The sequence below is a fragment of the Branchiostoma floridae genome, chromosome 14 (assembly GCF_000003815.2).
Source record: "Branchiostoma floridae strain S238N-H82 chromosome 14, Bfl_VNyyK, whole genome shotgun sequence".
In the NCBI taxonomy this organism is placed as follows: Eukaryota; Metazoa; Chordata; class Leptocardii; order Amphioxiformes; family Branchiostomatidae; genus Branchiostoma; species Branchiostoma floridae.
In genome coordinates, this window is record NC_049992.1 from 8,341,045 (window position 1) to 8,361,743 (window position 20,699).

The window sequence follows — 20,699 nt, forward strand, 5'->3', positions numbered from 1 at the left end:
GTCCACCCACCCTTAAATGTCAACACTCCACCATCTACATCCTAACGTACATCGTTTCATCTCATCTCAAAAGGACCAAAATAGTTCTCCGTCCCCAAAATAGTTTATATCTGTCGATCCCACCAGCCTGTGCATTATGTATGTGCAAACAGTGCGAAAGTGCGGAGGTTGGGGCGGTGAAAGACGGTGTTTGCCGTATGTAGATGTGACACAAGTGTTACAAGGGGCAGTGTTTGCCCGTGGTGACTTACTGGGGATGACATACATGCTGCTTGTTTGCAGGGTTACGTCAACTTACCCCACTTTTCTTACTACATGCGTCAGCTGGGAGTAGTTATATCAGCTTAACAAAGGCTTTGGTACCAACAATGAGCAGCCTGTTCCTCAACAACTCTAAATCCGATCTGTACAATATCCACAAATCACACAGCTTTAAGGTACAGAAAAGATGGGATTAAGGCTAATCTTCCTAAGAAGACTTTGTGATATTGCTCGATTCCATAATAAGAAGTCTTGGGTTTTCTTCACTTTCCGTAAGTAAAAATGAGTGGGTATGTTGGGTATAATTAAAACACCAGCTGTGCACATATCCACTGGGTTGCATCAATGAATCTATCCACTTAAGATTTGTATCAAATTTCGAGAAAATGCAGAGTGATCCAATAATTTGCCTTTTATAAAACTCATCACCACAGCAGAGCTTCGCTCCCTCATGGAGGACAAGGCTGAGTGGAGAAGAAGGATCCATTGCGACCCATGATGACATTCCTGATGTCCACTTTCAAGGTTCAAGGATAAAACTAATACATGTTTTGCTATCACAAACTTGCAATTACGCATACGCATAATTACGCAAGTTTTTCTATTGCACACCTGTCATAACCAACACAGTTAACTGTGATTGTTCATATTTACTGTAGCAGCTAATAGTTCATTCATATTTGCTGGAACAGCTATTTGCTGGAACAGCTAATATGCTGATACCACCGGCAGTGCTAAGCTCTGATTGGTTCATGACAGAAGAAGAAAGAAGAAGCCAGAAAAACAATATGTTTTCCCTTTGGGAAACACAGTAAAAAAGGCAAATTCTGACGCATCTTTATGTGACATTTATGTTGCACATTCACTTGTTTGCAACAATAGTTTCCATACATATAGGATATTGTAAAAAAAGGTGCATCATATATGGTGTAGATGATATTGATATAAAAGTGCAAACTGCAGTTTGAAACCTACATTGCATGTAAAGTAGAAAACAGATATTGTACAATGTATAAACACCTTCTATCAAATATACAGAATTACATATAACTTCGGAGAATATTCTGCAATAGATGTAGGCACAGCTAAGACTGTACATGTGCATTGAAAGAAAAAAAATACAAAATTATGGATGAATCAAACAGAATAATATACATAAAAGACCATTTTGCAACAAAGATAATGTACTTAATGATTACAAATTGACTGAAAAACAATATAATAATTATAACAATACAATCATGATCATCATCATCATCCTCGCCTTTAACAAGACAAATACTAATATACAAACCAACAAATCATGCTATACAACTCATTGCAAAAACGAGATAATGCTTTATGATACTCACTAGATTGTTTATACTGTTATATCATATTACATTAGTTGTTAGTTATTTGTATTAGTATATAGTTGTTCACATTGCCATACATTGTAACTGTTACAATTGTTGCACAATAAAGTTCTTCTTCTTCTTCTGCTATTGTGGCAAGCAAAGTAAAAATACAGACAACCATAGTATAACTTGGGTGCATCATCTCATTTAAACAAAAAAAGAAATAAAAACTTAGTCACATACAATAAAGATTTACACAAAAAATTATTTTGGACAATATCTTGTTGGTATATGTATCATCATTTCTGTCACAAGTAGTTCATTTAGATACAAAAATATTTGGCCTTCAAAATATGTGGCAAATTTCAAATTTGTAGATCTATATTCATATTTGATGGGACAAGTACTGTAAATACATAAATGTTTGCGGTGGTTTAGTGTTCGTGTTTTTTGCGGTGGCCACTTCACCGCAAACTTTAAAACCACAGCAAAGATTTATCCATGGCAGTAAGAGACTACAGTGCATGGTGCTACCGCGAACTTAAAACCACTGCGAAGAGTCCTTTTTTACGCTATCGCGAAATGAAATCCCTGCAAACTTAAATGCATTTACAGTAGTTCTTAAACTCCCTGCACTGATGAAATGACAAAGGTTTAGGACGGCCTGGCACCCCTGTCTAAAGATGCCGTGCTCTGACTCCGAGCAGATGAAAATGACCCCCGACCTTTGTCCTTCAGTGACCCCTGGGATCCCATGATGCCCTTGGCGGCCTTGTGAGCATGCTCAGACTGCATGAGAGCGAGGCCCTGGTCGGCCATGTTCCACGCGTCGCGGTCCAGCGCGTGGTTGCGGATGTGGAGAAAGATGTCCTGGAATCCGAGATGCTTCGCCCGCATCCTGCAGGAAAGATAGTACAATGGCTTATCATATCGTCACTATCTTGACAAGCTAGCTGCTCAAATGTTTTTGACTCAAGTGAAAAAGTAGGGGAAAATCTGATAACAATGTGAAGAAAACTTTGCAAGATCTACTTTGATGTAAAATTTACACCGGTAAATATGTTCCCATATTTTGGAAAATGTAGATGACAATGAGTAAAAACAAACTACATAATGTTGTAATTTCTATAACACGATTATCACATATCTGTTAGTATATACAGTATCTTTAAAGATGTTAACCAATTCTATGTTAGGAGGCAAAATTAATTTTAAAATGTTGAATTTTTTGTGGTAAAAACGACCATTTTGATTACTTCTCTCTTGTCAGAAAGGAATGGGATGTTTTTGTTGTTTTAGTATGATACTATAAACTATAATGAAATTATAAAACTGCCTGCCAAACGTCTTCTAAAACTAGTAAAACCTTAAAGAAGGCCTTAAAGAATATGAGACTTACAGAAGATGTGGGGTGTCGATGAGAGCCAGGATGATCTTGGCCGTGACCTTCTGCAGGACAAGGTCAGAGGTGCGAGAGAACTGCAGCAGGGTGTCCTTCAGTCTGTCCGAGTCCAGCAGGTGTTCACAGCTCTGGGGAGGGGGGAGACACCGAGAGGTGAAACAAGCTTAAAGATTGCCTCATTGTGTGAAACACCACTTGTCTCTACTCAGAGACTGTATATCACAAAACATCAACCAGAATTCCTTCTGCAGCACCAAGGGCAGCCTCATGTGCAAGGCCCTCTCACCAAGAGGTGAAACAAGCTTAGTGAAACAAGAGGTGTAAAACACCACTTCTCTACTCAGGACAGTCAGAGACTGTAGAACATAATAATTACCTTTGCCAGAATGGCTAAGGTTATGTTTTAGGCTTGTGAGTCTGTCTGTCTGTGTGTTAACAGCATAACTCGAGAAGCCTTGGATGGATCCCGATGATATTTGGTAGGTGGATAGGGGTCGGGAAAACGAAGGTCAAGTTCGATAATGGGCCCCCTAGCGGCTTGCTAAGGTACTGCAGCAGAACCTCAATTTTTGATATCTCGTGTTCTGGACATGCCGTAGTTATGATTTTTGAGTGGTAGATAGCCCTTGGGGCAGAGAGTAAGTACTATAAGTTTAGACCCCCTAGCGGCTTGTTTGGAACTGCAGTCGCCGATTTCCTTTCAATCTTTGGACGAGAATAACTCGAGAACGTGTTGATGAATCATCACGATTTTTGGTATGTACATAGCCCAAGTAACAATGTACATTATGAAATACTAATTATGCAAATCATGAACTAATTTACATAATTAATGAGGAAAGTTTATAAATCCACTGCATTTCATGATAGGACTTTCAAACTTGTCATATATATAGATGAGAAAGAAATATCAATGCATATTAATTATGCAAATGATGGTCTCATTTGCATAATTAATGAGAAAATATAAACGCGTTGACGGATCGTCATGATTTTTGGTATGTAGATAGCCAAAGGGAAGACTTACATGATGGAATTCTAATTATGCAAGTCGACGGTTAATTTGCATAATTAATGAGGAAAATGTGTAAATCCACTGCATTGCATTATAGGACTTTCAAACTTGTCACATATGTAGCTGAGAAAGACAGAAATATCAATTCATATTAATTATGCAGATGATGATCTCATTTGCATAATTAATAAAAAATATGAACGTGTTGACGGATCGTCATGATTTTTGGTCTGTAGATAGCCTAAGTAAAACCTTGCATAATGAGATACTAGTTATGCAAATTAACAGCTAATTTGCATAATTAATGAGGAAAGTTGATAAATCCACTGTATTCCGTGATAGGACTTTCAAACTTGTCACATATGTAACTGAGAAAGATGGCAGAGAGTAAGAGGTGTATGTTTGGGTCCGCTAACATCTTTTCTTGAACTGCAGGAGGCGGTTTAGTTTCCTACTTTAAAATACAATAAGTCAAGAAGGGATTGAAAGGATCATCATGATTTTTGGTATGCTGATCGACAGCTTAAGTGATGCTTGATACAATTAAATAGTATGTAAATAGGGATCTAATTTGTATAAGCAATGGCAAAATGTTATGAACCAACTCCATGCATATAAGATAAAATATAATGAGTAACACATTTATGTCTACAGACATCATTCTACATAACAAACCTGGTTTATTTGGCAAAGGTATGTGTTCGTGGAACTCTAGTTTTTATTGAGACACGACAAAAGTACTGCGACTTTCGCAAGGTCTACATGTATAACAGCTACTTACAGTACAACTAAACAGACATATATGGATATCAATAGGTATAAGATATCATATCATAAGATATCACAACCAGACGTCTTGCTGCAGTACTGTGAAAAGCCCTGTGTGCAAGGATGGCTCTCTTATAATACACAGCACAGAAACTCCTAAATACACAAGGAAAGGATTTAAAAAGCCTGTTACCTCCTGTGTCTCTGTGAAGTAAAGCAAGATCTTCCCAGCCAACAGGTACAGCCTGGTGTCCATGCTGTGGACTGGTAAGGACAACAGGTACTCCAACAGTTCCTCCTGTACAATATTTAATAAACAAACAGTAAACACAAACAGTAAACATCCACAGTCTTACCTGCTAACAAATCAAGACCATAGCATGTCCACGTCAAAAGTTACAAAAAATGAAGAGGTTCTGCTGCAGTACCAAGGTCACATACTAGGGTGCCCAAAATCAATCTTGACCTTCGTCTTCCCAACATCTGTCTACAAATATCTTTGTAATCCATCAAGAGGTTCTTGCGTTAGACTGACTACAAAAATTCGGAGGCACAAACAGACAGACACACAGACACAGACTCATGGAGATCATCAACAACAACAACAACAACATGACAACAAATGGCCTGACCTGAGCGGCTATGGTGCTGCTGCTCTCGATGGCGAGTAGCTCCAGTGTCTGCAGAGCGAACCTCTGTGTGTCTGTGTCCGAGCTGCGACAAAGGTGCACCAGGGCCTGGGCTGTAAAGGCAGGAAGAACATCAGAGATGGCAGACTTCACCCCCTTAGTTTGCAACCCTTTTCAGTCCCACAGGCAAAAACAAGACCACAGCATGTTCAGGACAAAAGATACAAAGTTCTGCTGCAGTACCAAGGTCACACACCAGGAGGCCCAAATGGACCTTGACCCTTATTTTTCAAACCTCTATTCACATACTAGATATCATTCCAATCCATCCAGAAGTTCTAAAGTTATGCTGATCACAAATGCCTGGAGGCACAAACAGACACACACACAAACACAGACACACACAGACGCACACAGACACACACACAGACACAAACACAGACACAGACACACACACATACACACACACACACACACAGACACACACAGACACAAACACACACACAGACACGCAAACACACACACAGACAAGCAAACACACACACACACACACAGAGACACACACACACACACACACACACACAGTCATCCCTGACTTCTTAACAGTTTCAGACCCACAGACTTACAGGGACTGTTGAGGGAGGCCATCTGAGCACGGATGTCTGGGTTGAAGGCCAGCTCCAAGAACACCCCGGAAACAATACTCTGCACATCCTTCCCACCATGCCTTGCTGCATGACACAAGTCCTCAAGTCTGGAAAAACAGTGCATGAAATAGCTTTAAACAAAAGTTTTACTATCGGCAAGACAGATAGACAGTGCAGTATATCTGAATAGATCAGGACAGGGGTTTACTTCCTTGGTTTTCTTACATTTTTACTCAAAATGTTTGCAAGGAACATTGTAAAAACTCTCTTCAGACTTTTCCATCTGGTACAATTAATCAGTTATAGTTGACGATAAAAAAAATTATAGCTCTATAGTTACGGGCACTCTCACCAAACATGCTAAGGCTTGAGATTCAGTGTATAGTTTGATGTGGCATTTACTTACTGCTGCTGGCATTTATTTATCCTTGTTAGAAGCGGGCTAACTAGTGCTAACTAGGGCCTTAAATCATCAGATTGATGTGGGGCTGTACCCATGTTACGTGCTCTCCCCAGATGATCCCAAGACCATATGCTTCCAACGCTAAAATGCTGCACATGACCGTGAAAACGACATCATCCGTACCCATGGTCAGCCACGATGGCTGGTTTGTTCTCCTCGGAGTCTGACACGATGTAGCTGAGCGCCGTGGCCGCTTCCTTCACAACCCGCTGGTCCTTTGCATGCAGAACGGCAGTGAGGGTGCGTATGCCACCCATCTCTACAAACTTGTCCTGATTGGGTTAAAAAAAGCAGACTGTGATCTATCTACCAAATTAGAAACAATTCAAGAAGTTTCACATACACAAACCACAGTCAAAGCAGCAAATTGTCCTTCCACATTTGTGAAGAAATGTTAAAAACTGTAGCTAGAGGGGGCAAACATACATGTATTGTGTATGTTGGTAACACCTACCCTGAAGGGGAAAGTTGAATTGATACAGTTATCTTTTCAAGCTGAAAAATCATCAATTTTGTAATTTTTTTTCCTGCTGTTTTCACCAGCATTTTCAAAAATACTGTATATTGATTTAAGAATTTTGCAAACTTTTTCTTCCTCTACCAAATGATCTCCCTTACCTGAATAGCAGGTACAGTGAGTAGTTCAGCCATGGCTTCTGTGGAGTATTCCTGTGTGGCTGCATCAGTGGACAGACCCATGGCTATCAGTAACTCCAACCTGGAACATGGAATATCATATCAATATACAACACATCATGGTGTATCAGGGCTCTCCAGCTAATTTTCTTTCTGTCCCAATCATTAATTGGAAGCCCATGTTGTTGATTTTCCTGGTTAAATGTGCCATTTTAAGGTGATGAAAACACATTTTCAACAATTTCAAGGCATGAAGTTCAGATTTTTGGGACAGATGGGGTGACATTTTCTTCCAACCCAACAACAAAAGTCAGGTACACATTTTTACACCTTGGTGGAAGCAGGAAAGTCATTAAGGCCTTTTCAAAGGGCACAAGATCGGCAGCATGACAGCATTTGAACCCATTATCTCTTGGCAGGTATATATGGGGACAGTGATATGAGGAATAACACGACGTGAGGTTTCTCTTCACACGAGGGTCAACACGAAACGTGCCATTGCTCGCGTGCCGCTATCTTTGCACGCTCGCCCCAGGTAAAGGCCAATTACGTGCACTTCTTCAATTTTAGCGATGTCCGCACGGCTATATTTTCTCGACCAACACGGCTATATTTTCCCGCACGCCAGACTGGTGCTGAACGCTCTTTTACCGGTGTCTACACGGAGCCGGGCCCATTCAATGTGCCGGGCAACACGGCTATATTTTCCCGCCCGTACGTGCGTTTCTTCAATTTTAACCGTGTCTGCACGAAGCCGGGGCCGGGGCTATACTTTCCCGCTCCGCCAGACTCGGCGTTCAATGCGGAGCCATTACGTGCGTTTCTTCAATTTTAACCGTGTCTGCACGAAGCCGGGGCCGGGGCTATACTTTCCCGCTCCGCCAGACTCGGCGTTCAATGCGGAACCATTACGTGCGTTTCTTCAATTTTAACCGTGTCTGCACGAAGCCGGGGCCGGGGCTATATTTTCCCGCTCCGCCAGACTCGGCGTTCAATGCGGAGCCATTACGAGCGTTTCTTCAATTTTAACCGTGTCTGCACGAAGCCGGGGCCGGGGCTATATTTTCCCACTCCGCCAGACTCGGCGTTCAATGCGGAGCCATTACGTGCGTTTCTTCAATTTTAACCGTGTCTGCGCGAAGCCGGGGCCGGGGATATTTTTTCCCGCTCCGCCAGACTCGGCGTTCAATGCGGAACCATTACGTGCGTTTCTTCAATTTTAACCGTGTCTGCACGAAGCCGGGGCCGGGGCTATATTTTCCCGCTCCGCCAGACTCGGCGTTCAATGAAGACTCGGCACTCAATACCGGTGGAAGTGAAAGTTGACTTGAAACTGACTTTACCCAAGCCCCTTTATGGCAACATGGCGTATCTGACCAAGAAGGTTAAAATCCTTGATTTTGAAATTGTTGACCAGTATCCAAGCCATGGCGGAGAACACCCCGGAGAAGGCACGCCGGTAAATGTTATCATTACGACGTGAAATAATAAACAAAGATCGCCACCATTTTGAGCCTGCCATTTTGTTTCCTTGTAGAATTATCGCACTTTTCACATTTCTTTTCTTCGTCAATGTTCAGGAACAAGCTGCCCGTTTGCTTACAACAAGAACATTACAAGGAGGAAAGACAACTCAAACTCGGAAAGAATAATGAAATACAATTTCTGATAAAACATCTCATAATTTACTTCATACCGTTAAAACTCGGTAGAATAATTCTAAACTGTTGTTTGTGAAACTAGATACGAAAAGTCACTCTTTTGTGGCTATTCATATCAGTGTTAGTTTATCCCAAGGAGCTTTTATAAAAACTCCTTGTTTATCCACATTATTTTTCCACAACATGCGAAGTTTTTTCTCCCCAGACACTACGACGCCACCGCCTTGTCAAAATTGATTGATGATCTCTCTTTGTCACGAGCCCGAGGCACGATCAAAGGCTGCCGCAGGCTGCGCGGGAAAGCTTGAATGTAGCGAATTAGGACTAGGAATTCTCACGCTTGCGGTCAGGGATATATGTGGGGCTCACTCAACAATCGCAGACGAATTCAGCGCTAAACGCACATGCTAATTCTTACTGGATATAGCGTTTTGGTCCGGCGATTGAAATGTGCTAAGAATTCGAAGTTTTGTTAAAAGAAGGAAAAACGTGGGGAAGTGTGGTTTGTTAGCTCGGAAAAACCAAGGAGGTTAACCTCCTTGGAAAAACGAAGAGAAGTGTGGTTTGATCAGACGGCTAAATTCCCCTAACAATCAAAATGGCTATCGTTCTGGGCTACTACTTGCTACTTGAATTGCCAAACTCGTAACTCGTGAATCCGACGCCATTTTCCAGTTTGTTATGACTCAGAAATTGTAGTTTTATACTACATACCTAGAAGCGTCTTTGTATTTTTCGCCAAGCTGACACTTGTTGAACCAAGGAGCTCCTTGGTTGAACAAAGGAGCTGTTGATAAAAGCTCCTTGGTTGAAGGGAGCCAGTTTGCTAAACGCTATCATTATAATGCATAATGACCATTTTGTAAGTCTTACTGTGTCAATGCGACGTCGTGAAGATGTACATTTTACACTTCCAATGTTACCGTTTTAGTACATTTTACACTTCTTGTATTTTTTTATTGTAAATATGCTGTTAAGTTCGAATCGTAACGACACCATTGTTTGTGTATGATAAAAAGCGTGCTTACACTGCACTTGTAAAGAAATGACGACACATTTTCTGTAAAATAAATGTTTTTATTTCTTGAAGTAGTACACTAGTACACATGTGTGCATGTTGTGGTAAAGAAATGGAGCGTAACATATTTCCCTTGCCAACATTTACCCCCGACGTTGCAGCCAACAGGTTATCATCTGTCGTTTTTCCCAAGAAATGTAACCTTATTAGTGTTATCGACGTAAGTTACAACTTATCACATCGTTACACCGTATCTATTGACTTGGTTTCTCAGATTATCTACAGAAAATGTAACACGATCTTACCTTTTTATGTCTCCATTAAGTCCATTCTGTATTTTGGAAATAGTCTCCAATCAGGTCGCATAAACACTCCTAGGCCGGTTCCACTCCTCTGCCAGCTTTTGATACTATCTTATGCTACCGTAGGATCTCCTTGGACATTATCTTGGAAAATCGAACTACCGAAATGCTGCGTACGTTCGATCGATAAGTCAACAATCTTCCAAGTTTCCACCTTAAAAATGAAGTAAACACAAACTTTAAGTAGCATGGGGAAGTTAGGGTACAGTGGCGAACTTGGGATAATCCATTATACATTTCAACCATATTTTTTTTATTTGCAAAATATAAATATCACACTAACTTTTGTGTGGACTGAAAGTAATGAAATCATTTCTTTTAGCAGGGATTATGATGAAATCCGTCCATCAATTTTGCCACAGTGCGATACCAAGGTGATTAAAAAAGAAACTTGGCGATACTAATAGATTCATTATTACATGTATTATAGTATACCAGACACCCCTCAAAATAAATAGTATCACCCAGACCGAGATGCTTTGCGCTTGTTGGTTGCCTAGGTAACACGTAGGTTAGCAGCGCGCATGCGTGCATATTTTGTTTAGCCGCGTCATTCGAACAGCAATCGTGTTTACAGTCGGGCCGTTTCTTTCAGCTCTTTATTTACAGCCTGCGTCACTACTTGTTTGGATTCAGCGAGCCAGCCTTTGGGAAGCTGTGGTTTAGTCACACATAGTACAAGGTATGAATTCTGTTTTGTAATGTTTATCATTTATTTTCAGCTACGTACGCCGTAAATAGATTGGTTAGATATAGTAGAAAATGTTACGGTGTCGGCGGAGCATTTCCTCGTATCGCTTGTAAGTTTACTACTCGCTCCTCCAAAGTACCAAACTAAATCATCAGTTTTCGTTGTAAGTTCTTTGTAAATAAGTAATCATCTACTACTAGCTTTGTATCGCTGCGTCAAAAATGTTTGTTTACACAAAATATGTTGTTTACGCTGTGCAAATGCTGGGCTCTGTAATGAGGTAACGCACGTCGTGCGACTTTCGGTTATAATGAGGAATTGTACGCCCGACCTCGCAAAGCATTGTGCGTTGCAAAATAGTGGCTATGATGTTCCAATCTACCGCTGTAAACTCCTGTTTTTTTAAAGGAAATTTACGCATTTCAAGTCCGACGTTTGTGACACGTTACTCATCGTATCAATGCGCTCCGTTTTACGCCACCGCTTTCCGCTTCTTGTGTACATGGATTACGTGCCAATTCGGGTTGCTTTGAGGTCATGCACGTGTCTGTTGACTACGCGAGGTACCTCGGCACGCGCAATGTCCACCGCTATGCCCGTCGCTTTTGCGCCCACGAAAACGCGTGTCCGTTCTGTGCACAAGCGTGCGAAGTCAGCACGGGGCGAGGTAATGCACGCGTTCGGAGTTTGCGTGAAGTTGCTCAAAACTCGTCAATCGGCACGAAACGTGTTATTCTTCAAGCGACGCTATCTTTACACGCGTGCGGTTACCGTCACGCGACAGTAACTCCGCACCCGTGCAAAGATAGCGGCGTTTGAGAAATGGCACGTTTCGTGTGGAATGACGTGTTTTGAGGAACTTCACGTCGTGTTGTTCCTCGTTTCGGGTACCCAAAACATAGCTCCTCTTGGGGACAAACATCTTACAATTATGCTACATAACCCCAATAATACTAATTGCATTCTAATGTACAGGCATACAAAACATATATCAATCTGTATTCTGTATACAAATCATAAATAAGACTGATTATTGAAACTTAACTGTACTCTTATAGTCCAACCACTCACTAAAAGGTTAGATAATCCTATTTCATCCTCGACCCCACAGGCCTGTTTTCCTGTCCCTCCAACCAGACCACTCACACAAAGCTCCCAAAGCCAACGACCTCTTCTGACCCCCTCACCTCAAACAACCCAGAATTACATGGTTTCTGTGAACTCAGGGGACATAGGACTATAGTGGGCTGCTTGTCATCAAAATTTGTGTGTGTTTACACGGTCGTCCTGGCAACCATGCACAGCAACAACACAAGAAGCATATTCACCACAGTTGTCTAAAGAGAAAGAGTCTGGGCAACTCTTCCACTAAATAATGTGATCGACATCTAAAGGATCATCGCATCTGTGCCCCATGTGACAACAGAAGAAACTCTGTAGCTATCTTTAGACCCAGACTCGTTTTTGGGCCCAGACGATGTTGGAGGCCAAGTTTGTCCACGGATCATATACCATGTTTCCCCTGCTCTGTGGAGAGTGGAGACGGAACACAGTTTTCTGTCCTGCCCAAATGTTTGGTTCTCAGGGTGTGAAAATCTCCTCACGGTATCACTGCTTCAAAAGCCCAGTATCTTTATCTGTGGTACATTTGAGGGTAAACCAATAAACCACGGTATGGCATTACACACCACTGTTACAGTAGTACTTCCAGTTAGTACTGTAAGTCTAAACTTCAAGTTTGGTTTGCTAGTAGATAGTTTGTTTGAGCCATCAAAGGCAAGTGCAGTGTTGTCTTTTCTCCTTTTCTTGACTATTTGTGTAAAATCTATTTGCAAGCAGATGCTTGGGAGTAATTGCCCCAGGTGCAGCCATACTATGCCCATAGGACTGTAGGTTTTGAACCACTCGCACCAGGAAGTGTGGTGGGTTCTTTTACGTGCTCGAGGTGTGGCTCTCCTCAAACACGAAACCTCCATTGAACGTCCAATATCCAATATATGATGATATTATGTACATGTATTAGTTTGATATAATATGATAATAATGTTTTCGTTTATGTTAATTGAATGAGGATGAGAATGAATTGATTCATTGACGTTATGAGTAATTTAATGTATTGTATAATATGATATGGTTAAGAATGTTAATGATTGATTTATGCTAGTTGTCTGATCAACATTATCTGTATAATTTGTTGTTATGTATTTTATTTGAGAGGACTCCAGGAAGAATAGTTCAATGTAACTAATGGAGATTCCCAATAAACAAACAAACAAACAAACAAACGTCCTATCCAAGGAACGGCCTGAAGTTAGGTACTAGTACTCATCTCCACCTGAGTGAAGTGAGGAAAGTCGTGTAAAGTGCCTTTCCCATGGTTACAAGATCGGTGCCATATCACAGGATTTGAACCCAGGACCTCTGGGCTATGGACCAAACAAATTGACCCCATCAAATCTTAATAAATAAACAAGTAAGTAAACAATCAAATCCTCACCCTCCCTCCGCCACTATCCTGAACTTGTTGTCGTCCCCAGAAGCAGCCATGGTGGCCATTTCATACGCTGCCGTCCTTCTCTCTTTCACTCTACAAGACAAGGGGTAAAGTCCTTAACTTAGTACATGTACTAAACTATAAATGTTCCCTTTCTGAAAATCCACATGGCATTGAGAAAAATCTGATTTGGTTCACATAAAAATGTTTCCCCTCACTTTATCTATAAAAAAATCACCCTTTACGTTGCGCAATCACCTGCATTGCGCAATCAGACTGTATACCAAGACAATGAAACAGTAATATCAACATGACTTAGCCGTTATATGAACCGAGATAATGCGAAACCACAAATAGATTTTAACTGTGAGTACGTATAGATTTGAACAATGACAATGTTTCTAAGCTAGTTTTCAAGCAGTTGAAATATAGAATTTGTTGAGTATGTCTTACATGTATAAGGTACGCTGTAAACCTTTTGTAATATTAAGAATGCAATTCAGGTTTCATGCCCCCGATGTCTTAACTGAATAAAACCATCAAAACTTTCTTCCAAGCTTTTGTTTTCTTATCAAAACAATTATCACAGCTTTCTCAAATGCTGCATACCACAGGAAAAAAGTAAGCTTCCATCTGTAGTTTTATTTATAGTCTGAACCACTCACTTGCCATTCCTGGCTGCTTCCAGGACTTTCTCCACATCCCTGGTCAGGACCAATGCTTTCTCAATCAGGTCTCCAACCTACAAAGGGAAATAAAACACACATTCATACATAAACTCTTGAGACTTTTTTTACATCTTACTATGGTATGAAAGGGAATTTGCACAGTACAAAGCTATAGTGACACCGAGAGGGACCAGATGAAAATGGCCACTGTATTTTTTTCCAAATTAAAAAGGACTCCTTTTACTCAACCACTACTTTATTTTCACAGACGTTTTGGTACCCGTCTGTCAAATTCTGACTGGTTCACAATAAGCAGTGGTTGTCTAAAAATAGTCTCTTTTTGCAGTTACGTACCAACCTGATGAAACTATTCACGTGTAAATTTTCTATATGTAAATTCTTGTTATAAGCTCAGGGCTCGAAATGCCACCTGCATATGCAGGTTAGTGCAGGTAGAATTGGAGCTGTGCAGGTATTTCTGGTGTCTACCTGCACCTAACCTGCACTGGTCTGTGAACTATGTTTTATATATAAATGTCATATGTATTTGGATTGTTATTAGCTGCATTGACTGTTACCACCTATCAAATATAAGACAAAAAAATATCAATGGTTCCTCAACAATTTTAGTATAATCCATAATTCCAAAATTCAGAGCGGTGCAGGTTAAATTTGTCTGGTGCATGTAATTTTCAATGCCACCTGCACCAGTGCAGGTATGCAGAAAAATGTATTTCGAGCCCTGAAGCTTAAGACTTACTCAGCGACTTTGAGGACTGACTAGTGTTACAACATGGAGAATGTTTTTGTTGTGTAAAACAATTAGGTCTTCTTCACACAATTCAAGGTGCTTTAAGCTTAAAACAGACTAAAACAATAGACAGGTGGTCACAATAGACTGGATTCTATCCTATATGCTTGTGTCTATGGGGAAAATCATCTAATAATGGACCATTATGCACACTGAGAGGTTGTCTCTAGTAATAGGTTTGACGGTTGATGTAACAGAAAGGATAATTTCTCACTTTATCTGATATCAGAAGGATGCACCTCCGTCTAACGGGGTGAACTTTTTGTTTTCGCAGACAGTGTTCAGAGACTCATCCCATCTTGTTTGTTTTCCGAAAGCAAACTGTTGGCAGATGGCTCAATTAAACTGATCTGTTCTGTGAATCTCAGCTGGCCAGTGCAGCAGACATGTGGTCATCATTGACATCTGGACAACTTCTGTTTTTGTCAGTGGGATTCTGAGCTTTGAAAGTACTACAGTTGCCACTGGAAAAGCGCCCTCTTTCAGTTCATTTTGAAAGTATACATATACAAACACAGACATTCACAGGCTTGCACGAATATATGTACATTTGACTGACAAGAAAAGGCAACAAAGCTCTCAAAAATTTATGGACTGGAAATGAAGCAAAATCCTATATTTAAACATTTGCTAGAATCCCCCCTGCAGACCCTCATAAATGCTATAGCAGTGTTTGCACCTATAAAAAAAGATTACCTCATATTTGAAGTTGTGCAGGATGACCCATGTGAGGATACTGCTGCTCAGCATGACCAGGGCATGTAGGAAGAAGTACCCAGCAGTGTAGACTTCAGCGTGTGTGCAGCCGGTACCCAACTCTGTAGGGTAGGATGGACACTGCAAGCTCTGTGGAAAAAAAAGGTCAGGATTCAAAATGCTGGTACACTTTTCAGTTAGGTTGTTCAGTGGGCAACCACAGCCAAATGCTAGGTTGCCCATTCGGGTTGGTGCATAGACAATGAGACAATGCCAGCTTGGAACACTTATTCAAATTCAGACAAGGACATTGTATAAATGTCCTTCATTTACGTGTGCAAAATCATCTGAGGAAAAGAGAAGAACATAGATTTCATCATAAATCATAAATTCCAATTTAACCGGTTCAAGACAGTTCAAGATCGGTGAAGAAAGGGTGTATACTAGTTTTTCCATTTTTAAGTTTCAGTCCCACAGATTTGTCTGAGATTTGCCCCATATATTTTAAATGTGATCCTTTACAATTGAGAAAATATGGAAGTGTCACTAATGAATGAACAATCATATCTCACCATGAGATTGTGTGCTGTGTAGATCCCCAGACCCAGAGAAATACCAAAGTTGATGAGGGACATGATGCCATACACCACACAAAACTGCTTCCTCCTAAAAAGATATACAAAAGGGATAAATTCATTCATGGATGTAATCTGACGTAGGAGTAAACTGAAATGATATCAGGACATTTAACTTCACATAAAGGTACATGCAACTATGAGATTTTCATTAACGGGGTATTGCATTTCAGACTTGTAGTGTGTGTTAGTGTAGTGTATCTTAGTGTTACAAAATCAAGTAGCCAAAAGTGACTTCGTGGTCTGTAACAACTTGCAACCAGGGGTGGAAGCATTTTAACAAGGATGAAGGAGTAAGATTTTCTTTCATGGCCCAGAATTAAACACTTCGTAAAGATGTCAAAAATGTCTTGAAGTTGATCCTGTGGTCCGTAAGAGATTATTCTCTCCAACTTTCTCTTTTTAGAAAACAAACGTGAGATAAGAGCTTACCACTCAAAGATCATGACCACAGCATGTCAAGAACACAAGACATCAAAACCAGAAGTTCTGCTGTAACACCGTACAAAGCTTCTAGCGGGGCACATTATCGACCATATTGACTTTTGCTTTTCTGACCCCTACCCAGGTCTTATCAAAGATAATAAGGATCCATCTACAGCTTCTTGAGTTAAGCTAACACACACACACACACACACATACACACACACACACACACACACACAACACACACACACACACACACACACACACAACACACACACACACACACACACACACAAACACACACACACAACACACACACACAACACACACACACACACACAGCACACACACAGCACACACACACAGCACACACACACAGCACACACACACACACACACACACACACACACACACACACACACACACACAAAGGTAAAAACCCTGAGAAAAGAAGTACATACTTGAGGCCAGCGATGCCTGTGAACCCTCCGACACGTGAGTACTTGGGACAGCGGAGATACCCGTAGAGCCAGAACAGCCCGCACCAGAAGATGGAGTACCAGTAGTGGGTGAACACAGCCAGCAGGATCAACATCATCTGTGCCGTCAGGAGGCCCTGAGAAATACAGCCAAAAATTATTTGCTAATATAATGCTCTAAAGAATTTGGCACTCTCTGTTTGATACATAAATTTAGCTACATTCTGGGAGGCGACAACCCTCACTGTGTTCAAATAGGCAAATACATCATGTACTAAAAAATTCTGGGTAGAACCCTGAGTTAAACTTACACTAGTTACAGTCCCAAAAACTTGTCTGTGACTTGTCCTGACTTGGGGCAGTGTACTTAATATATGGGGTCTCAGTTACGGTATTTCAGTCTTCATCTTTGTAATCTAGCTATCTTTACAGACCTCCAGCCCAGCAAGCATTTTCTCCCTCCCAGTGAAGATTTTCATCTCCTTCTCCAGGGCCCTCATGACCTCATCGGTCTGACCCTTCCCAAGGTCAAGCTCGTGTGCTGGGTCAAGGTCATCGGTGGATTCCATCAGCCTTTGCTGCAGGTCCACCAGGGACTGGGGTAAGCAAATAACATTAGATATACATTTAAAAACATCCATCTAGAAACAAGGTAAGCGTATGTTATTTCATTTTTCAAAATAACCTTTTTCTTTGACATGTAGACATGATACAAATTATCATAATGCAAAATTCAACAACATTGAGGCATACTTTTGAACACTTTTATCAGGGCTTTGATGTTTTTTCTGTCCAACTAACATGTATTGTTTGGGAGCACACGTAGTTGATTTTTGTTTCTGTATCTGTCATTTTAAGCTTACAAAAATGAATTTGCAATCAATCAAGAATTTTTGTGTGGATAGACAGCTGTAGGGTGAATTTTCTTATGTCCCAACAAGCACATTTCTATCCTGGGACGTAAGGACTGGTTGACCTGGAGACAGCCCTGGCTTTAAGTAACATTTCTTATGTGATTTGAATGAAAAAAATGTTCTATTGCACTTCAAACTGCTTAACGTGCAGTACAACATAGGAGCACCTAAGTTGAGGCGAGTATTGTACTACTGTAAATGCAGAAACTTTCGCGGTGGTTTGATGTTTGCGCTTCACCACGAACTTAAAACCACCGCAAACATTTTTTCCATGGCAGTAAGAGACTACAGTGCATGGCACTACCACGAAGTTAAAACCACGGCCGTGAAAAGTTCTTTTACCTGCTACCGCAAAACTAAATCTCTGCGAACTTAAATGCATTTACATTACATAGATTGACACCAGTGTAAGAGGAGTTGTCGTACCTCCTGTCGTTTTGCCATGGGAACCATGGTGATGACGGCATGGTCCACTATCTTACACTCCTCCATGGTGTAGGGATCTCGCAGGTACTGACCCTTGTACCTAGGGAAAAGTGTTTGCTAGGTTACGTTTGGCTACAAATACACGTTTCCCTATTAACTTTCTATATGAAAAAGAGCCCTGAATATTTTTGCAAAATGTCTCAAGAAATTAGATTGAAAATGTGCTGGGCAGAAAGAATGCATGCACATGTACATGTAGCCGTCCTTCAGTATATTGTGATACTAGTTGTATCGGACTTCAGTGCTGAGCTATACAACATGAGTTTGTTACATTTCAGGGTTCTCCCCAGAGCAGTTAAACATAGGGTGCCCCTATACTGTGGTTTGTATCTCCTACGCTGTGATACGGGCAACAGAAAAAGCCCCCTAAGCTAGTTGCAACACAGTGCAACTAGCTAAATAGTTAGGGGGCTTTTCTGTTCTTTTGTAACCAAGGTACAATGTGTTGGTTTTATCTCATCAAAATTTGGCTTTCAAAATGCAGGAAAAAGCGTTTTGAATTTGAGTGTTAGAAATGAAAAAAAAAAATCAGCAGGAGGAAAGATGCTGCTTGTCACACTACGCTGAAATATCCTGGAGAGAACCCTGCTACTTTAGCTAGTTTTGATATGTTTGTGGTGCTTTTGTTCATAAGGTTCTCCTATTGACCTGAAGTCTCCAACAAACATAAAGACACTGCAAATAATTGGAGTGATATCTCACCTGAACCTGAACTGGTGCTGCACCCTCCCCATGTCGTACAGGCTGTACAGCATGTGGGCGCGCACGCGGGCGATCGTGTCCGTCGTCTTACATTTCACCACAAACGTCTTGTGCTGTGTAGGGGACGCAGCAAAACCAAAAAAAATTTTTCTCTCAGTATTCATTCTTAACAAATTCAGATATGACATGTGGGTCAGAACGCATGTGTGGCGACAGGAATTCTAAGTAATATGTCAAAGGTAAAGGCCCAGAAAAAAGAAAACAAAACCTGTCTGGATGTCGTTATGCAAATCGAAACAATGGTCGAGACGAGGGCTGCTTTCTTTTCCGCGGACTTGACACATTGCAAATAGAATTCCTGTCACAGCACATACATTCTGATCTCTGTGAGAGGGCTTACTGTAAATGCAGAAACTTTCGCAGTGGTTTAATGTTCGCGGTTTTCGTGGTGGCCACTTCACCGCGAACTTAAAAACACCCTGAACGTTTTTCGATGCCAGTAAGAGACTACAGTGCATGGCGCTACCGCAAACTCAAAACTACCGCGAAAAGTCCTTTTACCCACTACCACAAAATTAAATCCCTGCGAACTTATATTACAGTATATGGATTCTATCTTGTGTGGTTATTTCGCTGCCAACAACTCTGGTAAGGATGAAGCTTTACAGAAACTGTGATCAAGCGTCAACAGTCACCTAACTGTGTAGCCAGGCTGAAAATAGCATAAAAGCTGTCAGCCATTATTTTTTGTGACCATGTGTTGGTTTGGAAGATAATCTGCAATTTGCAGTTTGTAAACTTGACTGTATGCTCTCTTGCTTAAAACACTCAACGCTACAGGTTTGGTCTAAATTACTATGCAAATAAATAGAAGGAAAACCAACTTTCTATATTGTCCTAATCTTATATAGATTACTTTTAAAAATTCTGACACTTTGCGAGATCGCGAGAGAAACATTATCGTCGCCCCCCTCCCCACTTTCTTGTAAACATAAACAACGAAATTCCGCAAAACGCCGACGTGTACGGGACATTTGCGTGAACTTACCGGGAAAGACTTGCTCTGCACGTACAGAAGCATGTCTGGTGACCCCTGTGTAGCTTAATTTTACAGAAAAACTCTAAAATTCAACATAATTTAGACTATAATTGCAAGACTTGGCGTTTCAGCCTTCCTTCCTTGTTCGAGAGCGAGGCTAATTGCTCTGACGTCATCAGTACCAGGGAAACAGGACGCCAAGGCAACAGGCTGCAATGCGTGAAAAATCCGCTAGAGGCGCTGTTAATCTGGTAACACGGTCTGTGATCCACTTTTGGAAAGTGTCCCTGTGCATAAAGCCCCCGTCACAAATCAAGAATTCTGTTCGACCGACGAGTCGTTAAGAATCGACACAAACGAATCGACTCAAACTTTTTATGTGTGATAGGTATGTGGAACTATGAACAGCCATATAGTTAAACCCTCCAGATATTGTTCTTTATGGCGTTCTGGACCCCT

General features: G+C 41.0%; 1 protein-coding gene across 1 annotated transcript; it reads right to left on the reverse strand.

Moving 5' to 3' along the window:
* Positions 1-1,812: 1,812 nt before the first annotated feature.
* Positions 1,813-20,427, reverse strand: LOC118430619. The gene is made up of 16 exons (XM_035841598.1): positions 20,250-20,427; positions 19,202-19,314; positions 18,440-18,539; positions 17,534-17,695; positions 17,082-17,236; positions 16,132-16,225; positions 15,560-15,709; positions 14,050-14,126; positions 13,388-13,477; positions 7,141-7,240; positions 6,646-6,794; positions 6,039-6,166; positions 5,416-5,525; positions 4,977-5,081; positions 2,998-3,128; positions 1,813-2,496 (listed from the first exon to the last, which is right to left on the reverse strand). Exons 1-16 carry the CDS (start codon positions 20,280-20,282, stop codon positions 2,253-2,255), a joined length of 1,941 nt encoding a protein of 646 aa, XP_035697491.1. The 5' UTR covers positions 20,283-20,427; the 3' UTR covers positions 1,813-2,252.
* Positions 20,428-20,699: the final 272 nt, after the last annotated feature.